This window comes from Carettochelys insculpta, chromosome 15, assembly GCF_033958435.1.
Source record: "Carettochelys insculpta isolate YL-2023 chromosome 15, ASM3395843v1, whole genome shotgun sequence".
In the NCBI taxonomy this organism is placed as follows: Eukaryota; Metazoa; Chordata; order Testudines; family Carettochelyidae; genus Carettochelys; species Carettochelys insculpta.
The window spans coordinates 27285759-27308377 of record NC_134151.1 but is presented as its reverse complement, the minus strand read 5'-3'; the positions used below and the strand labels follow the sequence as shown (position 1 = coordinate 27308377).

Here is a 22619-nt window from a genome sequence, read left to right as displayed (position 1 = left end):
CACTAGCCTAACCATGGAGTCACAGAAGTCTGCTGCAGAACTCCCATTTATCCAGCTACTCGAGGGATCGTATTTTTGTGATATACGGTCACTAACAACAAAAATCACAACAATATTCAAGTTAATCTTAGTGACAAAGGATGAGTCACTTACCGCAAGTCAATTGAATCTTAGATCTCACAAAGACAAGGCTTTTAGCCAATTCTAGAATAGATTTATTAAATAGGCAGCTAAAGAGTTATTTACAAGGTTCAATCAGGAATACACAAGTACAGTTACAACTTGTTTCAAAGGGCAGTAGAAACCGCCATGTCTTTTACAGAAAACTGGGGCTAAACTGGGGATCTCATGCTTATGCCTAGAAAAATCTTCCTCTGCATCTCCAAATCCAAGCATAGAGATTAATCACTTCCTTTGTGTTAGGGTTTCTACCCCCTTCTTCTACATGTCCCAAGCTGAAAACTCCTCTGACAGGAGGAATGTAGCACTTTAAGACTAACAAAATCATTTATTCGGTAATGAGCTTTCGTGGGACAGACTCTGCTGCTTTGTTTTGTTGGAGTACAGACAAACATGGCTACCTTGCTGTTACCATTCTGACAGGAGGAATCCACTCATATGATTGGTCTTCATTGAGAAAGGTAGAACACACACACTGCCTGTCCCCTTTAATACCCCACAATGATCTATCTGGTGCCAACAGATCTTTCCTACTGGGCAAGAAGTAACTGCTGCTGCATATCAGTACTTCACTCTAATTCAGGGATGGGCGATAATTTTTGATTGAGGGTGTGGGGGTAGGGGCACTCCAGGATTTTGGTAAGTAGTCAAGGGCTGCATTTTTCTACGGCAGGGGTGTGGGGCATGGGATGGAGGTTGGCTGAAGGAGTGGGTTGTGATCTGGAGCAGAGGATTGGGGTGCAAGGTCTGGGAGGGATATGGATGCAGGAGAGGATTCTAGCTGGCAGGGTGCGCTGATTGTATAACAAGGCGCAGATGCTGGGATGGAGTTTGGACCTGGGGCTGGAGAGAGGTGCAGAGGGTTTGGGTGGTTACCTCAGGCAGGGAGTTAGCGTATAAGTGGGACTGGGGTGCTAGTTGCAAGCTTTGGCTAGGATGCGCTAACTTAGATGGATTATGGCCAACAGCCCAGAGGGACCCTCAGGCAGGTTCCTGCCAGGTGCAGTCCTAAATCACTAGACGCAGCTGGTTGCTCCATGTGCCTTTCTGCGCCGCATGCTGTGTGTGGGTCGGGGAAGGGGAAGCACACACTGCCCCACTGCCAACACAATCTCTCACCCCCCCATTATGCTGCGGGGATGCTGTGTGCAGACATACCCCCTCCTCCCTTTCCGCACTCAGAGCACATGAAGCAGCCAGCCCCTTTGAGTGGTCTGGGGCTGCTGCTTGTCGGAGGATCCCAGTGGGGCAGCCACAAGATGGAACTGCCCAGCCTGCCCCTGCTCTAACTAATGTCCTCACATGTCTGGTGATTTATATATTCTCTATACTACAAAAGGAATTCAACCTAAGATACTCAACTCCAGGGATGAGAATTGCATTGCTGGACTCCACGAACCTTAAATCCAAATTCCAGCACAGTCCCACTGCAGGAGCTCAGTGGGAGAAAACTGATCAATGGGGGCACCCTCAGCGTTCGATTTAGCGTGTCTTTACTAGGTGCACCAACAAAAGCCATATGGTTCAACCAACCGCCAGAGTTTCACCCTTCAGGTAAGCATAGATGCGCCCTAGGAGGCTCACAATACAAGCTCTCAAATATTACTTTACATTACAGGATACAGATTATTGAACACACACACCAAACTCTAAACACGAAATGCAGTCTTATAATTCTAATACTTACATTAACAATACTAACAGAGGAAGCCAGATTGAAAACTAAGAGATGCATATCTAGAAATCAATTGAGACAGGGGGACACAGACATTGTCTGGCACCTGTTCTACCACAACATGTACAGTAGCCATGTCTCACCCATCATATCAGGTTCATACCCCCGTTACAACCATTTTGGTACCAGTTTTGTTTTTTAATTTGAGCTCAGTCTACTATGAACTGTTCTCTTCACTGCATGCCTAGACTTACCTCAATGTCAGCTTTGACACAGGAGAAGCAGCATTGCCTCTGTTTTTGTTGCTATACGAATCCCAGTAGTAACAGATGCAGAAAACCCTCTACTCAATTGAAAGTCATTGAGGAAAAATGAAATTGCAGGGTGACTGATTTGCTGAAAACATACAATTTTTTTTTTTTTTTTTTTTTTTTTTTTTAAAAAAAAGGTTATTTGCACTGACCATGATTTAACAACAAGTTTCTGTATAAACTGAGGTAACATCCTATGGAAACCAGCTATCTAACCAAGTTTATGCATTTTAGTGAAATAGGTAAAGTGACCTAAGAAACGGGAAATGATTTGTTGATTTTAACACTGGAGAGATCTGAGTTTACAGGAGGAGCTACAATTGAGCTAGATGACAGACATTTCCACTGAGCCAAGAAACAGAATACTTGAATCTACAGCTATATCTACAGTACAAGATAATATTGATTTTAAGTCATTTAGCCGGATTTTAGCAAGTGCCTGTCTTCACTGTAAATTCCATCAGCTTGATGTATAGTGCATTAAAATAGACATATCGATAGCAGATCGTAGTAACCAAACAGATGTAGCATTCAGTTCGAATTTAAAATTCCGAATGACAGGTAGTGAGGAACCACCACGTCTTTAAATCAAATTCATTAACCAACAGAGACGTCCCACATGTGCCCCACAGTTCTCCGCTCTTGCCTCTTCCATCTCCGCTGCGCTCAGATGCAGAGGAATTAGGCAACAAGGATACTGTTTCCATTCAGCACCTGTAGTGGAGTGAGAGGCTGAAAAATCTTCTCTTTGGTATTAGTGTGGCTGTGGGGTCTGTGGTTCTGCATCTACCTCTGCCGGGTGCCTTTTTTTTACCCTGCACTACCTGGTGCCAGCTGCTAGCCCCCCCACCCGAACCATATGGCAGCTAGGCTGTGGGGGAGGAAGGGGGGTGTCATGCTTGTATGATAGAACGAGAAACTTCTTTTCAGCTGCTTACATTTTGTCCTGACCCCTACACCCCTTCCCTTCCCTCCCACAGGAGGCGCCAGGCATTCTGAACATTTCCTACACCCAGCTGCATCACATGGCTCGACCCCGAACCAATGAAAGGATGGTGTTGCGCAAGGTGCCAGGCAGCTTGCACATGGTGAGGGTCATGTAGCTGGCCAGGGGAAGTCTCCCTCAGCAGTCATGATTTTCAGGCAACAGAAAATAACACTTTGTCACTAGAGTGGCTGTCCTCTCAGAGGAAATTCTTGTATGGGCTTTATCCAAAGGCCAATGGGCTGGATGTAGTTGGGGGTCTTTTAGCTGCCTGGGGGAAGTCTCCCTGGGTGGTCACGATTTTCAGTGGCTGGCTATAGTCGTGGTCTTTTTCCAAAGGCCATGAAGGCAATGTAGTAGCTCTACGTTTACCACGCTTCTCAAAGTCAGGCTTGCAGGGATGAAAACTCTTCTTCTGAGGGTCTTCTTTGCCAGGTCCAAACCTAGATCCAAGCCTGGGCATGCTGGTAAGAGAGGCGGACAGCATCCTGGGTAAAGATGTAGCCCTGCTGGAGCTCCTTCAACGTCGCCTGGACTTCTTCCACACTGCAGCGGGTGACCTCGTTCCACCGGGGTGGTGGCCATTCGGTGTAGGCTTAAGCATTACAGTGCTTTACCTTGGTGTCTTGGAGTAGCTCCTCCTCACCCCACAGGTCCAGGAGGGTTTGCGCCTTTCACCGAGTCCAGGAGCGACCTGTCTTTTGGTGCCCTGGGCTGGCTCTTGGCTCTGAGGATCTTTTTTGACAGGAGGTCTAAATCCAGATCCAAGCCTGCAAAGATCCAGTGGCTTTTGCACCACATTTTGAAAACCTGTCGGTTGGGAAACCCAAAATCTTTTCTCTAACCTTTCCTAAAAGCTTTACTACCCCTCCGCTGCCGCCAATTACAAAAAGCACATCTCTTGTACAGGTAAGCCAGACCCCACCTGGAAAACACAGCAGGAGAATGATGGAAATGAAATGTAAGAAATGAAATGTAGGAAGATGTCCTCAGATGCCCACATCCACTTGTGGGGCATTTTTTCCCATGCTGCACCAGTGAAAACTGCCAGAATGCTATGGGGCTCAGAGAACTGTGGGTTAGGTTCCCACAATATACTGCTGCAACAGTCCATTTAAGGTACTTGTGTGGGGGAGCAGTAAGCAGATTTTGTGGAGAGCATGTGGGAAGGTGAGGATGCTCAGTATTAAAAAAATTGATTTTAATTAAGTTGATTTTAGCCTGTAGAGTAGACACAGCTTACATCTAGTTGGCATATTCTTTGTCCTCCAAAGAGACATTCGGACTTCCCATCATCCCTGGGTCCCCACTTTTTCTTCTCTAAATAAATCCTCCAGGCATTTTATACATATATATTTCCAACAGCTCCATCAGCAAACGTTAAACTGGAGATGGTTAAAACAAGCCCAAGCCTAATAGGTAGGGGTAGCCAACAAGTTGGACAAACAGCCAAAATAGCAGTGGATAAAGCGCAAAAAGCCACATCTTTTTAATATATATTACACCCCCACATGTGTGATCTATATTTTCAGATATAGATTAAAAATATATTATGCATGACTCCATGCCCTCCCCCTCCCCCAGAGCCAGGCACCCCCAGACTCCAGCACTAACTGGTCCCCAGCCCCCTAATTCCATGCCAACAACTCAGTGGAGCAGCTGCTGTCCAATTCTCCCACCAAACAGTGGGGCACATGCGTGGAGCAGGAAGGTGGCACTCCCAGTGCGAAGCTCTCAAGAGATGCATTTGAAGGCTCAAAGAGCCACAAGTTGGCCACCCGTGCTGAAGGGCAAATAACCAACAGCTGTTCACCTCATTAGCCTGGGTGCTACATAAGACTGACAGGAAGTAAGCAAGCAGGGGAGAAATGGGAGGAGCCAGGGAGTAGTAGGCTGTACTCCTCCGCTAGTTGCGGAAGCTAGAATTCCCTGAGGCTGCAAGTCTGAAGTAATGTGTAAAAAGGTGGTGGTGCAAACAGACATTATCAACCAACAGCACAGGCGAGCAGAGGTCTCCAGAAGACATAGCCAAAGGTCGAGGGGGCTGCCTGCATCCTGCTACGATAATTTTTTTTTTAAATCGTTGAAAGCATAGCTTCATCTTGGCCTAAAACAGAAAACATTCACATTCCAGAATGAACATTTTTAGTTAAAAATAAATCAAAAAAGTGTGTAACTCCAAAAGCAACTCAAATCAGAATCAATATTTCCCTTTTGGCTATGAGGACGGTATCTAAGATGCATACAATTCAGCAGGGCTTTTTCCTTTGGCACTCCAAGAAACTTTTCACCAGATATTGTGATTAGAAAGATCCAGGATAAATTCAACTAAGGGTGCAGCAGGTCAGTCTCACCAGTGAGACATAGGCATGTTCTGCCCTACAAAAACTGTATTCTAGCAGACAGCATGTGTACTTGCACGCATGTATAGAGATGCAGCAAAATATAATGATTAGGATGTCCATGCACCACATCGTACAACCTTTTGAACCTTCAGAGTAACTACCCAACAATCTTTTGCTATTCCAACTATAAGCAGCTTCTGTCAAAACTGATCTTCTCCTTTCTTCCTACTGAAGAATAGGTACAATCAACTCTCAAATTCATTAACATTTGGAAAGAAGTCTCTAATACGTGATTTGATAGTCATTCATAGATCTAAAAGCACTTGTGCCTTTGTCAAATTTGAGGATAATGCAACTGCAAATAGGGAAACTACAGTCACAGCATATATCTACATAGGCAAGAAAACCCCCAAAGCTGTCCCATGCCAGCTTGGACTCATGATACTGTTTCACTGTTGTGTAGATTTGTGGAGTCTAGAGTGCAGTGAGGTGGAAGGATCCTAGAGCCTAGGCTAGAACTCTATGCAGCAACATAACAGCACTGCAGCCTGAGCCCTATGAGCCCAAGTTGGCTGGCATGGGTTTTCTTTGTTGTATAGAGAGCCCTTGAAAGGTAAAGGCATTAGCAGCAAGTCAGGGAGTACGTTGTGAATGGAACTCAGGTCTACCATACCATTCCCATAACCACAGACATATTTCTGTTTCCTTATAATACAGCAAAATATTGGCAGGCTATTCTTTCTTTTTTTTTAAAGACACGGGACTTATTTCATTGGATTGGTAGGAAATAAGAAAGGTAAGAATGCCTTGTTAAAAAAAAGTTGTAAATAAAACATCTTACAGATCTTTTGGGGAAGCAAATAAGGACTACTTAACCAGTTTTGTTAATGTTTAATTTAAAATGTGGTGAGCTAAGATAACCAAATAAGACTCAGGTCAATGGAGTTAAAAACCATCATCATATTATGCACAATGGAAATCAGAGTTCACACCAGCAATAATTACAAACCCTTTATTAGAGCAGCCTAGAAATAAAATATTTTTTTAATGGAAAAGCAAACTCTTGGCATTTGTTACTTTTTCACAGGAAAGGCAGAAGAACTGGGTTATGAAAATACTTAAATATACAAGCAACTCAGCCAAATTGCACTAACTTTTCCTGCTGTCATAAAGTGCTTTTATGCTGCATATCATTAACAGAGGTTCAAGTTCAAGCAAATTTATTTTAATATATATTTTTCAGGTTTCAGAATTTGAAGCAATTCCAGTTGCTATACTTTAAGTAAAGGAGGAAACACAAGGTGACTAAAACCCCCACAGTGGGAAAGTCAGCTCATTCCAGTACAAGAAAAATAAAGTTGTTAATGTTAAGGATGAGTATTACTATTAACTAAGTTAAAGAAACAGTCTTCCCCCAAATTAATCTCCACCAATTAAAAACAGATTCCTTTCCATTTGAACTCCTATGGATGTTTACCAGCACTTTTCACCTATTCTAAAATGTTGCCCTTTAACTATTATCACTAAAACCAACATAAATTTTTTTTAAATCAGTGGACAGGTTAGATCAGTTTATTAAATTTCAATTTTCAACAAAAATCCTTGTCAAAATATTACCATAATTTAGATTATATGTATTTACCACTTATGAACTGGTTGGCTAACAAGTGCTATTACTATCTCTAACAAATTTTTTTCTTCTGTAGGTTGCAAACACTCACTGTGAGTGTAACCTCTCCAGTATGGCACTCTCTCATCTAGCAACATTTGCAATCTGGCACTAGGAAGAAGGGCGCTTTTGAAGGAGGGTGTTTCCCTTTGAAGGACCTCCATCCACACATCTGCTTTGGCTTCGGGAAATGGCTTTTGCGGAAGCCAGATCGTGCGGGAATATGGAAATGAGGTGAAAGATATGCAAGTCCATGCCTCAGTTGTATGCACCTTCCAAAAGGGAGGGACCATGTAAGTGCAGCTAATGTGTTTTATCCTCATCATCTCTTATTTTATGTTGTGTATGATTCTTCAAATCGCTGTGGTTAGCCCAACAAAGGAATTAGCCAACACATCACCTCAAGTTATTTGTGCAGCAGAGAAATTATATTAACTGAGAAAGTGACTTTACTTGGCTTTTATTTCAATGTGTTCACTTTGGCTATGTCTACACTAACCCCACACCTTTCAAAAGGGGTATGCTAATGAAGTGCTTTCATGAATATGTATTGCCTCATTAGCATAATGCAAGCCACAGTGATTCAAAAGTACTCCTTTTGAATCGTGTGCCGCCTGTGTAGATTGGGGGACCTTTTGAAACGACCCCCCCCCCCAAGTCTTTGAAAGCCCCTTATTCCCAAAGCCAAATAGGAATAAGAGGCTTTCAAAGACTAGGGCGTCCTTTTGAAAGGCCCCCGTCTACACGGCGGCATGTGATTCGAAAGTGGCACTTTTGAATGGCCATGGCCAGCTTTATGCCAATGAGGTGCTGCATATTCATAGCCCTCAATACAGATCAATCTAGTGCACGTCTCTGATTTGCTGCTACAAGCAAGGTTAGTATTTCAGACACAACACCCCTGTTCTCAAAAAGTCAAAGAAAGAGCTACTATTTCCTATACACATTTACCCAAGTGCTTCACCACTTGACCAAGAACTGAAAAACCATGAACCATTAGCTACAATTTTAACAAGACTGTATGTTTTCTGCATGGTTAAGTCAGTACACCTAAAGAGAAGCAAACAATTTACTATGTAACACTACCTTTATGATTTAACTTACTGAAATAGTGAACACTGAGTACAGGAGCGTAAGATAAAATCAAAAGATTTTTCTTTATTGCAGCACAAGTCCATAATTTGCCACAATGTTCGAACACACATACAAGCACATTAAAATACAATTAGCTACATTATTTCAGATTGTTATGATACAAAGTATTTGTTCTATACGTTCAAAAAAAATGATTCGTAAACTGGATAAAGAGACACTGTAAATAATACAGTTTACCTGAAAGTTCCATCAATCAGACAAGCTTCAGACTCCTTAAAACATACCAAAGAGTAACAGTCTAGAATACCTGCAAATCCGTGCACTGTGTTTAATGGAACAATTTAATTCAACAGAAGCCAACTGTCTTAATTTAAGTGGAGGAAAAAAAAAAACCCTCTAACCCACAGACTTCTGTTAATGTTAATGTGTCTATTGCTAAGCTTATTAGAGTGTATACTCTGACTTATTCTAGCACGGTCACTCAAGCATTTGCTTTTGTCTATATGCAGCTCATTAAACTTGAGAAATGCAAGTTGTTTTGATGCTTCATTTTATAATTGCTTATTTACATAGTAAGCAACACCTTGATCTAACCAGTTCTGACGACAGTAATACTTTCTGTAGCTAATTTACCAAGTAGGCATCATATCAGGGAACCACATTCTTCCAAGATGTTTGGAGACTTCTGAATGAATTTGATCCAGGTTGTAATCATTATCCGGAATTAACACTTCCTCCATAATAGAAAGCTGGGTTAGCCGCCCTCCACACATTTTTACAAACTCAATAAAACCTCTGCAGGTAACCTCACATTCACCAAGGCCCATAGCTGTTAGGTTCTTACAGCGTTCAGCAATGCAAATGAGCTCATCGTCCAGTGGCTGTAGACCATTAGCACACACCACCAATTCAATCAATCTGGGACAGTTCATTCCAATACGACCTAGCATGGCTTTGCTCACTGCACGACCAAAGTAAAGATGAGTGACGGGAGTTTCTTCTCTGAAAAACGCATCAAATTCCTCTTCATATAAAAAGAAGTACATCACAATATTCACTTTGGGGGAGTGCTTAACCAGCGCATCCCAACTTTGCTTTTTAATAGTATGAAATTCAGTTTGTCCAGGATTTTCACTCACAACGTCTATGCGAAGATGTTCGAGGTTCACATGTTTCTCACTTGAAAGAGCCAGAAGCAGTTCATCACTTAGTATGTAATAATTCAAAGCCAGTTCCCTAAGGCCATGACACTGATCAGCAACACAAAGAATTCCTAAGACAAAAATATTTGAAATCCATAAATAATGTACATTTCTTTTATAAAATTAAACATTTGTATATTTAGTTTTCATTAAAAGTTTTACTCAAACCACTAAACTGCCTATTATTCTTTTTAGAAAAGCCACAGAACATCTAGTATTTCCAGAAAAGCAGTAATAATAGGAAAAGGGTGCGTTTTTCAGTTGTGAGAAGGTCCAAAGCTGTCAGCTTTACAATAGTTTAGATTTGATGGCATCCCCAAAAGCTGTCTCACTATTATTTCAAAATAAAGTTAGGGTAAAATAAAGTGAAGCTCTAGTGTGATGGCTCCATAATGAGTTTTCCTACTTCATAGCTAGGAATGCACAAAAGAAGCAGATCTGCTTATTTTTGTAAAACAAAACAGCAGTCATGTAGCAGTTCAAAGACTGACAAGATGATTTATTAGGTGATAAGCTTTTGTGGGACAGACCCAATTCTGGAAATTATACAGATCTGAAGAAGTGGGTCTGTCCCATGAAAGCTCATCACCTAACAAATCAATTTGTTCAAGTGCTACATGACTGCCGTTTTGTTTTGTTACAATACAAACTAACACAGCTACCTCTTTGTTGCTTATTTTATTTTTCCCTTTGTACTTTTTAATGCTAGTCCTAGAATGCCAGACACCTATAAGAAAGTAAACTCCATTTTAGCCATTTCGTATACCAACAGAACTGCTTACTAAGTTTCATTAAGTTATAATTGTAAAAAGCTACTGAAAGTATTAGAGTATCACTAATATTACAGAGGTATAATCTCAAGATGAGTTATACATCCTGTTACTAAGGGAAAATTTGGTCTACAGAAGCTTTTAACTAGTAATATTTAAGAATGCAACTTATTTTTTAGTAGTGCAAACTGCAACTGAGCTGTCATTCAAAAGCCTCAGTACACAACTGAACTCATTTAAATATTTATGTTGAGAACAGAACCGCACAAACTTCTTTAAATCACTGTAAGCACAATGATGGCAATAGACTGGAAGAAGTCGAACAACAGGTGAAAACTCAAAAGATCAAAAAGTCATATGACAAGTACATCGATTCTAGTCTAATGTTTTCCTTTTACTCTGATTGCGCTATATAAAAATGCTTGACATTAAGATGACATTTTCTCACGTTCCACACAATAGAAAACATAGTCAAGTTGAAGTTGCAAGTACTTTGAGCTGAGAATTTGCATGCAAGATTTTAAGTATAACTTTTTCAAAATGTGAAGTACTTGAAAACAAGTTAACAGAAATGCATCGTCAACAGTAATTACTGCATTACTACTTCCTTCTTTTTAATACCAATTTACTACTCACCAGCTGGTGACACATGAGGACAGCTACTCATTTTTAGCAGTTTTAGAGTATCGCTATTGTTAGCAACGAGGACCTTCAAAGAGGGATCATCAACTGGTGTGTCATCAATTTTGATGGATGATAATGACTTTGAGTTTACAAAAACTACTGTCAATGCTGATGCAAAATGAGCCTGTTCAGAGATATTGAGGGGTGGGGTAGGAGGAGTAGACATCATCTTTCAGGAAATACATAACATTACTATATCCATAGCATAATTGAACTTTTACCTCAAAGCAGAACCATTAATTTTGCATAACATGGGCTGAAGGGGTAAAGTCATTAGCACAATTAAAAGTTCTTAAAAATCAATCGCCAATGTTACGCAATAAAGAATTAAGTATTTAATATAGGAAAGCAGCAGAAATGTAGCACTTTAAAGACAAATAAAATGATTTATTCAGTGACGAGCTCTTGTGGGACAGACCCACTTCTTTAAAAGCGCTACATTTCTGCTGCTTTGTTTTGTTGGAATACAGACTAACACAGTTACCTCTCTCTTACTTCTCAACATAGGATTTATTCTAATGCTTAATGTGAGCACAAGCAGTTCTGCCTTCCTTCTCACTTTGCCTCTTTCCATAGAAAAAAGTGCATACAAGAGATTGAGCTAGCTACAGAATACCAGTAAGTAAAAGCACCAAATTAAGAAATATTTTGTTTTCCTGCAAGAAACTGAACTGAGACCTGGAGTGAAAATTGAACCCAATCACCTTCAGATGAGAAAAAGGATACATTCACATATGTAAAATTAAATATGATAGCACCACACTTCTGGAGACTGACTTGTCATCAATACAATTTTGGAGTCCTGAGACATACATTTGCTTCCCAGATGCACCTGCTCTGGATTAAACACCATACTTCAGTACTCATTGATTTTAATGAGATTTAAGTCTTCAAATCAGAGAAACATATGCTTAGGCTTTGTCCACATTAACTACCCTCCCACCCACAACTGAATTAACTTATGCAACTTCAGCTACACAAAAAGCATAGCTGAAATCAATGCATTTATAATGGAATCTTCCATGCTGTAAAGTGTCCCAGGGTTGTGCTCCCATTGACTCTGGCTACTCTTCTTGTCCTGCTGGAGTACTGAATCAATGGAAGAACACACACATCAATTTATTATGTCTAAAAGGATGTGATAAATTGATGATTGGTGGATTGATTGCTGCAGTGTTGATCCTGCACAGTGAAAACAATGACCTCCTTTCCCAAGTGGGGCAATAATCAAGAGGTCATATAACCCATTGTTGTGGATATATGTGTACTCATTTTATGTTCAGTCATTATGAGATGGGCAAAAACTTTTCTGGGAATGCGATGTTGTCAAATATAGGCCAGTCTTTAAAATAAAAGTATTAAAGTAAGTGTTTAGCAAAATGTATGGCAAGAAATAGAACTCTATGCATTTGTGTACTTTAAAGGACTGTTTTATAAACATTTTAAAATTCAATATCTACACAGCTTAACATGCTTCAATATTAAGTGATTTGTTATACTATCAAGCAAGGTAAAACTTGAGAATTCATATGACATTACCTTGGAGACATTCATAAAGCTTGGTTTTGCTGTTGAAATCAAACCTAATGTCTTGATAGAACAATTCACTAACTGAGAAAGGATGTCACAGGCAGCTTCTGCAGACTCAGTACTACTGTCAACCTAAAAGACAATTTTAAAAACTGAAGTTGTTTTGTATTGCTTCCTAGAAAGTCAACTTGATGAAATATATTTAATATCCAAAATAGAGTAGGCCACCAGTTTTTAAGTAGTAGATTACACTAGAGCAAATAAAAATTAGTACAAAATATTTCTTAAACTTAATCTTAAGTAGTCAGTTTGAAAACAGCAGAAAGTCATGAAAAATACTTGCCTACACTACTTATTACACTGTGGGTGCATCTACACTAGGAACTAACTTCAAAGTAGCCTGCAGAGAGTCTATACATGTTTTCCTTTACTTTGAAGTTAACTTCGAAGCAAGGGAGCCCAACTTAAAAGTCGTTACACCATTCCCAGGAATGGATCAGTATCCTACTTTGAAGTTTAACTGCAAGAAGGGTGTGTGTAGATGCTCAACTTCAAAGTCTGTTCCTTCTGTTGTTTAGCCTGTTTTTAGGTCAAAATAGACCTGAAGTCGGGCTTTTGATAAGTATGAAGAAAGAGGCATCAGAGCTGTGGAATATGTTATACATTAATCAGCAATTCAATACCAGTTATGCAAATTGGGATCTTAAAAAAATGCAGACATGAGACAAATTAAAGATGGATAGACAGCCTTAAGATTTACACTGTTAGCAGGACTATCAGAACAGGATTTATCACATAATGAAACAGGCAGTGTTTGCACTACAAAAATAACTTTAAAAACAGACTAAACAACAGAAGTTACTCAGCAAAATGATCCACACTGCAGTGTTTCACTAAGCTGTATTCTCCCATTGACCTTCTTGAAGACCTTGGGCAAGCCTCTTTACATCTGTACCTCAGTTTTCACCTCTTTAAAATGGGGATGATACCTCCTATACCAAGAGTTTTAACAATAAGCTATCTGGAACTAGGTAAGGTGCTGATGATGATACTGACTGAGAGAGTAAGATCGCAGATAGAAGGACATATAGCAGATGGACAAGCAGGGTTCAGAAAAGATAGAAGTACCATACAGCAGATATTGGCACTGATAGCGGAGAAAGCTTGACGAAAGAACAAAAACACATATACTTGCTTCATCGATTTTCAAAAGGCATTTGACAGTATAGATCAGAAAGTGACCTGGGCGGTGTTGGAGTCATACGGAGTGGATAGCAGACTAATATGGTTGTTGAAAGATATCAATGATAATGCAGAGGCAGCGGTGAAAACATGCGGCGAATTGGAAATTGGTTTAAAACAAGTAGAGGTATGAGACAAGGAGATCCAATATCGTCAAGTATCTTCATCGCACATCTGGAGAGAGCGATGGACAAGATCAAGGAATAGGTAGAAGGGATATCTGTGCATGGGAAAAGAATTAACAACATGAGGTTCGCGGATGATATAGTTATCATTGAGGAAGATGAGGAGAAGCTAGCCAAAACAGTGCGTGTGTTAAAGAAGGGAAGCAGTAGGGACTGATTATGAACATAAAACAAAAACAATGGTATCTGGAGATAAGAAAATAGGAAGGAAGATCAGTGTGGATGACACTGAACTAGAAAATGGAGAGAAGTTCACATATCTGGGGAGCAACATAACGTATGATCTAGACTGTAAGAAGGAAATAGCGACTAGAATAGCGAAAGCAAGAGCAAGTTTGAAGGCGATGGATAAGATCTGGGAAAGCAAAGCAATTAGCTTAAGAACGAAGCTGGGCATCTTGAAAACGTGTGTATTCAGTACCATCTTGTATGGATGTGAGACATGGGTGATAACGAAAGATTCGAAAAGAAGAATACTGGCATTCAAAAGGAGTTGGTACAGAAAAATTCTTAGAATAGGATGGATGCAGGTGGTCATCAATGAGGAATTATATAGGAAGATACAGCCGAAAGGGAACCTGCTGCAGAAGGTTATAAAACGGAAGCTACAACTATTTGGACATGTTTGCAGAATGAATGACGAACAAAAAATCAAGACCCTAGTATTCGGCATAATGGATGGTTGCAATAGGAGAAGCAGACCCCACAGAGAATGGATAGATGATGTAGTAGATTGGTGCGGAGCTACTCTACAGAAACGAAGCCACTCTGCATTGGATAGGGAAAGATGGAAGGAAATAGTAAGAGAGGCATCACACACCAATGGGTGCTGAGCCCACGGTTGATGATGATGATATCTGGAACACTATTCAGGTGACATATTAAGAGGCAAATCAGTTTTATTAAGTGAAGTAGCAGCTTGTATTTAAAATAACTGATGAAAATGTTAACCATGAACTGCTGCACAAATGCATCGCAAGAACTCTGAGGGCAAGGAAGGAAGGAAATTATTAAACTGATGAACACCTCATGGTGGGGTTGATGACCCTTCCCATGTGCGGTATTTACAAACTAAAGGGCTATTTTGAGAATATAAACTTACACATGTAAAGGCACCTGGTTACAACAGTGTAGTCCTCACTTTTTAGTTAAAAAAGGGGGGAAAAAGTCTATCCACTTAATTGTGCCACTCTTTGTGGTACATCTCCAAGACCAGGTACATCAATCATCATCATCATCATCATGATAACATTAAGTAACTTTGTAGTTCCCCAAATGTACTATCATCTGAATGATCTAACATGAATCAAGGGAAGACTATGTTAAATTAACACACTAAACAAGAACTTTTAACACTTTAGTATTATTATGCTGTTTCTTAAATATTAAGATTTCTCAGTTACCTAATAAACATTTGCAGCATGTAAAAAGTTTTGAGATACCCTTTAATATATGTAGTTATATATACTACTAGCACATTGAGCCAGAGTTGTCAAATCCTCAAAGAGGATTCAGGGCAGGGGGTTTGGCCTATGGAGGGTTGGCCAGCATGGCGGCTCCCTGGCGCTGGTCCACTCTAATACAGTTATAGCTGTCTCAGCTCTTATCTGTGGCCTACTGCTGCCCCCATGTAGTCATTACGTAGTATAACTGTCCCTGCTAGTAGCTCCTTCCCTTTCCACGTTATGATAAACAATCACATTCCAGGCACATCCTATTATCCTGGCACAATTAAACTATCACCTTGCTTTAAGTTATGATGAGAGGAATGCTGCATACCTAACTTTATGGTCCTAGCTCTTAGCATTTAGAAGGAGTTCTTGAACAAAACACTAAACAGACAGATGGATAGACAAACTCACAAGCTAACTCTCTCGAATATATAGTAATAGTAGATTTTGATTACACTTTTTTCCACAACTGGGTGACAAGTGTTGATGGGACCTGTACCTGTATGCTTTAATTTCTACATGTATAAAATGCAGAAATTACTATTTATTTGCTTCCCTCCCAGAAGCTGAGGATTAGTCTACAGACTTAATGCCACTATAACAAAAACCTCAGTGAACAGGATACTCATCTTAGTCTTCCAGTATACTTCTAGTAATTATACTACCAGTTTAACCTCTCTACTCAAGCACTTTCTTGGCCAGAAATCTCCTTAAACAGGTATGATCTTAGTTAGCCAGATGACCACTTATCGCAGGCATGGCCAAGTTTCCAGTGGTCCCAGAAAGTCTGTTTACAGCCACCAGTCTTAACTCTGTTCTGTGCTGTTATTTACCTCCAATTTACCCCAAATGTCTTCTAAGAACCCAGTAAGCAGAAGGGTTGGTACTGTTGCTAGACAATGTTGACCTTATGTGGTATGGCAAATTCATTCAGCACAAGTCACGTACCCAGAGCGCCAGATGAGAGGCATTCAGCTGGTACACCAAACTATGAAAATCATGTGAAGTAGATACTGTGCACAAATACAAAGTATATAATTTTAGCAACTGTTTCCTTCTGGAAAAAAGATCTATCAAGCATCTTTGAATACAACCATCAGTATATTCACTGAAATTATACAAATCATACAAATTTATTCTAAAAAACGAACAGTTTTTGGACTGACATGCAATAATACTTACAGATATCCAAACCAACCACTGTGTCAAGTGATAAAACAAGCCTCTACTAATAACTTTACCTTGAAGCTGACATACTGAAGATGATCAGCATGTCTCTTGATAATTTGCTGAATGAGGTCAGGGTGAGTGGACTTTAAATAAGAAGTAGCTGGTTGGTTAAGCTCAAATTCAAACTTCCTCCAAAGGTCAGGAATATGAAAAACTTCATTCCACCTTCGACAAACAGAAGATGCCCGTGCTCGATCTACTAAAGGCAGGAACTGAAAAATATGTAGAACTACATGGAGTGGCAGAGTTCCCCAGTCCATCAAGGTTTGCAGGTCAGATGTGTCAAATGATGATCCATACAAACAAGTCTTCAGCTTTTTTGATCTTTGTGGTGTCTGGAGAACAGGGTTCTCAGTTTTAGCAGTCTGCCTCATTCTCTTCATGCTGAGGGGGAACAATTTCAGGTACTAGAGCAGTGTGATGTAAGGAAGATACACAGCTTTCTGTATGTATTCAAGTACAGTAGATCTCTTAAAAAAAAGTACAAAAGATCAGAAAAACAAAATCAAACATGTTAACCAAGCCCAAGTATATCTGACTACCATACAAAATGTCTCTACCCTGAATCTAACGTCTTATTTCCTCACATATAGAATCATAGAAGAGTAGGACTGGAAGGGACCTCGAGAGGCCATCAAGTCCAGCCCCCTGCCCTCATGGCAGGACCAAGCACTTTCTAGACCATCCCTGAAAGCCATCCATCTAACCTCTTTTTAAATATCACCAGTGATGGAGATTCTACCACCACCCTTGGCAATTCATTCCACTGTTTGATCACCCTGACAGTTAGGAACTTTTTCCTAATGTCCAGCCTGAACCTCCCCTGCGGCAATTTAAGTCCATTGCCTCTTGTTCTATCCTCAGAGGCAAGGAAGAACAAGTTCCCTCCCTCTGCCTTATGACACCCTTTTAGACACCTGAAAACTGCTATCATGTCCCCCCTCAATCTTCTCTTTTCCAAACTAAACAAGCCCAATTCTTTCAGCCTTTCTTCATAGGTCATGTTCTCTAGACCTTTGATCATTCCCATTGCTCTCCTCTGGACCCTCTCCAATTTCTCCACATCCTTCCTGAACTGCGGTGCCCAGAACTGGACACAATACTCCAGCTGAGGCCTAACCAGCACAGAGTAGAGCGGGAGAATGACCTCTCGTGTCTTGTATGCTTCACAACAATTAATGAAACCAAGCTTCCTAGGTCCAGATGAGTTACTCAAGGAGAGTTTGCCTAAGGTTTCCACTGCAAACTGCATATACCAACATTTGCTACTAAGCAGTATTCCCTGTAAACTGAGCGCTTGGGCAGCCACCCAGAAGAAAATCAGATGCTGCCCACATGACTGGGTGGCTGTGGGCACTCTGCTATAGTGGGCGACATGTGCTTCTATTTGTGGTGCACACCCTAACGTAAGTTGATGCACATAATGCAATTATGCTCATGGATGGAAAAAATAATCAGAGGGAATTCTGCTACTAAATTTAAAGTAAATTGGCTTAAACTAGAGAGTGTGTCAGTAATTTCTAAGAACATTTTCTTTGTTACCATTTAAAGTTCACCATCAATGTATATTTTTCCCAAAGTGATGGACCTGTGAAATGCCATGCTGCCTTGCATCTTACTATTTCAGTCAAAATAGGGCTAGTCTACACAGGGACACATAGCAAAAATTAATCCACATCATTAAAGGTGTAAATTTAAAGCAAATTTGTTAAAATGCATTGAGTAAGAGCATCCACACACAGTATTTAGTGTTAAAAGGACTAATTCAATTAATCTAAACCAAGCTAAGACAACTCCCTGTAAACAGTGTGAAGGGAGGGGTTTAATGCTTTAATGATCAATCCACTTTGCATTCATTTTACCTAATCTGAACTAAGTTTTGTCCACACAAGAGAATTAAGTGCCACTAAGATTGCGAAAGAAGGATCACCTCCACACCGCCTTATAGCTTGTCCAGTCAAAACTAATTCAAAGACCTTTTAAATAGCGACTTTCATCCATATTCCTTTTTACGTAAAAGATAAATGCATACGATATTATTGAACATAAAAGCAAGGCAAGACCAGCTGATCACAGAATTAGAGAACACTAGGACTGGAAGAGACCTCGAGAGGCCATCGAGTCCAGCCCCCTGCCCCAATGGCAGGACCAAGTACTATCTAAACCATGGGTGTCCAACCTTTTGGCTTGCCTGGGCCGCACTGAGTGAAAATAGTCTTGAGCTGCGTACAAAATATATAATATAGTTAATGTATATAAATCACATAATAATGTTAAAAGTTTACGATCTTGTGGGGCCGCATTACTAGCTGTCCAGGGCCGCATGAGGCCCGCGGGCCGCAGGTTGGACACGCCTGATCTAAACCATCCCTGAGAGACATCTATCTAACCTGTTCTTAAATATCTCCAGCGATGGAGATTCCACAACCTCCCTTAGCAATTTATTCCACTGTTTGACCGCCCTGACAGTTAGGAACTTTTTCCTAATGTCCAACCTAAACCTCCCTTGCTGCAGTATAAGCCCATTGCCTCTTGTTCTATCCTCAGAGGCCAAGAAGAACAAGTTTTCTCCCTCCTTATGACTTCCTTTTAGATACCTGAAAACCGCTATCATGTCTCCCCCTCAATCTTCTCTTTTCCAAACTAAACAAGCTCAATTCTTTCAACCTTTTTTCATAGGTCACATTCTCTAGACTTTTAATCATTCTTGTCACTCTTTTCTGGACCTTCTCTAGTTTCTCCACAACTTTTTTGAACTGCGGTGCCCAAAACTGGACACAATACTCCAGCTGAGGCCTAACAAGCGCAGAGTAGAGCGGAAGAATGACTTCTCGTGTCTTGTTCACAACACACCTGTTAATGCATCCTAGAATCACGTTTGCTTTTTTTGCAACAGCATCACACTGTTGACTCTCATTTAGCTTGTGGTCCACTATAATCCCTAGATCCCTTTCTGCTGTAGTCGTTCCTAGACAGTCTCTCCCCATTCTGTGTGTGTGAAACTGATGGTTCCTTCCCACGTGGAGCACTTTGCATTTGTCCTTATTAAACTTCATCCTGTTTACCTCAGACCATTTCTCCAATTTATCCAGATTATTTTGAATTATGACCCTATCCTCCAAAGCAGCTGCAACCCCTCCCAACTTGGTAACATCTACAAACTTAATAAGCGTACTTTCTATGCCAATATCTAAATTGTTGATGAAGATATTGAACAGAACCAGTCCTAACACAGACCCCTGCAGAACCCCACTTGTTATACGTTTCCAGCAGGATTGAGAACCATTAAGAACTATTGTCTGGGTACAGTTATCCAGCCTGTTATGCATCCACCTTACAGCAGCCTCATTTAAATTGTATTTGCCTAGTTTTTGATAAGAATATCCTGAGAAACCGTATCAAATGCTTTACTAAAGTCTAGGTAGACCACATCTACCACTTCTCCCCTATCCACAAGGCTCGTTATCCTATCAAAGAAAGCTATCAGATTAGTTTGACAAGATTTATTCTTTACAAACCCATGCTGGCTGTTTCCTATTACCGTACCACCTTCCAAGTGCTCGCAGATGATTTCTTTAATTACCTGCTCCTTTCTTTAATTATTCCTGCTCCTGGCACTGAAGTTACGCAAAGGGGATGAACCCACAGGACAGTTTTTGAAACATACAAACTAGAACCTCAGTGCATCTGAAATACTTCACTTTTTAAATGTGGCAGAAATGTAGCACATAAAAGACTAACAAAATGATTTATTTGGTGATGAGCTTTCATTCTGTTAGTCTTTGAAGTTATACATTTGTGCTGTTTTGTTTTGTTGGAGTACAGACTAAGACTGCTACCTCTCTGTAACTTTTAAAATGTGAGTTTATCCTGTATAGTTGACAAAATACAGTGGATAAAAGAAGGAAGTTAAAATCTCTACAATCTCATTTTACACATCTGCAACATTTATCTAGGCTAAAAACATTTCTCACATTTGCCACTATAATATAGGCAGGCAAAATACAGCCAGCAGGTTCCATCTGGCCCACAATGATCCTCTGGGCCACCAGTGTTCCGACTCTACAGTAGGCTCCCTGGCTACTATGCCCTACACAATGCCCAAAGTGACCATCTGCTGGGGCCATCCACCCAATGCATCTTTATGGCTCCCATTAACTATCAACCAGTCAATGGGCACTCCCTGGAAAACAACCCCCAATGGGCAGGGGAACATGCTGTGTGAAGATGAACAAGTTGATCCCAGCAGCTGGTCGTTTTGAGCAGCATGTTGCACTCAGCAGACAGGGAGCCTGTCTGAGGGTCCTGTTGAGCTGCTGGTTAGGTAAGCGCCTCACAGACGGTCTGCACCTGGCACGCCCTCCCACACCCTAAATTCTTGCCCCAGGTCACAGTCCAAATCCTCTGCATCCCTGCAACTGGTCACAACTCTCTTCAAGACCCTGCATCCCCTCTTACACTCCTCCCCTACATCAGAATCCATGCCTGCACCCAAACCCCTCCCACACCCTGCACCAGGTCACAACCTCCTTCATCCAAATTCCCTCCGACACTCTGCACTGCCTTCGGCATCTCAACCACCTACCCCAACCTCTTTCCTGCACTAAATCTCCACCACAGGCCCTGGATTCCCTCCAAAGAAAAGAACATCTCTTGACCACTTATCAAATTCTTGGCACAGCACTCAATCAAAAAGCACTGCTCACTCCTGAACTATAGTGTAAGGATCCTATTTTAGTATGCATTAACTTTGCAAAAAAACCTAGATTGACTAAGGTTCTGAGGCATTACATAAAACTTGACAGTATTTCCATACGGCAACTTTTAAGTGATGCATCACATCAATTCCAGAATTTCAAGGAATGTTCTAGGTATTAAGGGTTAGATCCCTCTTAATTTTGGGAGCACAATGCCATCTGTACAGAACAGCCACAGCTTCAAACCCTTCTATATAACTGTCCATACAAAATCAAATGCCTGATCATGGCACCCACTAATGCCGTCCACCATAACAGTACCCCTCATCTCATCTCTTCACATCCTTCCAATAGTTTTATGGCAATATACTGAATATCCTGTTTTTCAGATTGGAGGAGGATGGAAATAGAGAACCCAGCACAAAGGAAGGAACGCATGGGGATGCAGAGACGACACGGGTTCGGAGAATGAGGGAGCCAAGAATGGAGGACATGTGGAATCTAGTCTGGGAAAGGGGAAAGAATGGGAGCCCTGGCATGGAAGGAGAGGTGTGCGCATGGGGCAGACTCTTAAATAGGTAGGGTTGGAGAATAGTCAATAGCATGCTTGTGGAAAAACAGCAGAAAAATACAAGAAACCCTTGGTGTATACAAAAAGCTTGGGCTAGAAGAACAACAAACTCTTGCAATCTCCTACCTTTATATTACACAAGTCACCAAAAGACAGAGCTTGTAAACTTGCTGCAAGGTTAAATTTAGTTGGGCTGCAAGGAATGAGGATAAGAACCACAGGAAAATAAGGAAGTGGTAATTCAATTTAGGCCTGTGCTGTGGTATTTTTAAGACTATAAAAAAAGGAAGATACTGATTCAGTTGTTATGGGTAGTGAGCTTTCAGAAATTTACCTTATGTAACAGGCTTGCTGGATAAGAATTCCCCAAGCATAGTGCAACATACATAATGCAAGACCACATTTGTCCATGTTTATGGGTTTAATCTAAACTGCTACAGCATTTGGCCCAAACAGAAATTAATTTTGGTAGGCAAACAAACCTCTTTCATTGTTATCATAAAACTCACTCTAATCTGGTATGTCTCTGTAGTTTAGTACTTTCCAGTCTTGCAGTTTGATAGATTGGAAACCCTGTGATGTGTGCCATAATCAGAAGCCTTTACAATCTTTTTGCAAATAAATCGATTAAATATTAACCACAAAAAAGTAATGAAGTTAGTCTGAAAGACCAATCTAATTGTTGTGTTTGCATTTTACATTCTCGCAATAGGGAACTGCATAAAGGCCACATATATATTAGTAGAACCTGGCAAATCCAATGATATCCTTACCTGCATTCACAGATGTCGATGCAG

At 40.6% G+C, this 22619-nt stretch overlaps 1 protein-coding gene across 5 annotated transcripts in view; it reads right to left on the bottom strand.

Annotated features, from left to right (window-relative positions):
- Nucleotides 1–8303: 8303 nt before the first annotated feature.
- Nucleotides 8304–22619, bottom strand: part of LOC142021066 (F-box/LRR-repeat protein 21-like) — a 36847-nt gene continuing 22531 nt past the window's right edge. For 3 of the 5 annotated variants that reach the window (XM_075009491.1, XM_075009490.1, XM_075009492.1), the window contains 4 exons: nt 16566–17024; nt 12456–12578; nt 10869–11040; nt 8304–9533 (listed from right to left, as the gene is read on the bottom strand). In XM_075009491.1, coding sequence (XP_074865592.1) covers nt 8890–9533; nt 10869–11040; nt 12456–12578; nt 16566–16937 — 1311 coding nt within the window. In that variant the 5' untranslated portion in view covers nt 16938–17024 and the 3' untranslated portion in view covers nt 8304–8889. The remainder of the gene's footprint in view (nt 9534–10868; nt 11041–12455; nt 12579–16565; nt 17025–22619) is intronic. The other 2 variants (XM_075009493.1, XM_075009494.1) reach the window with 1 other exon arrangement.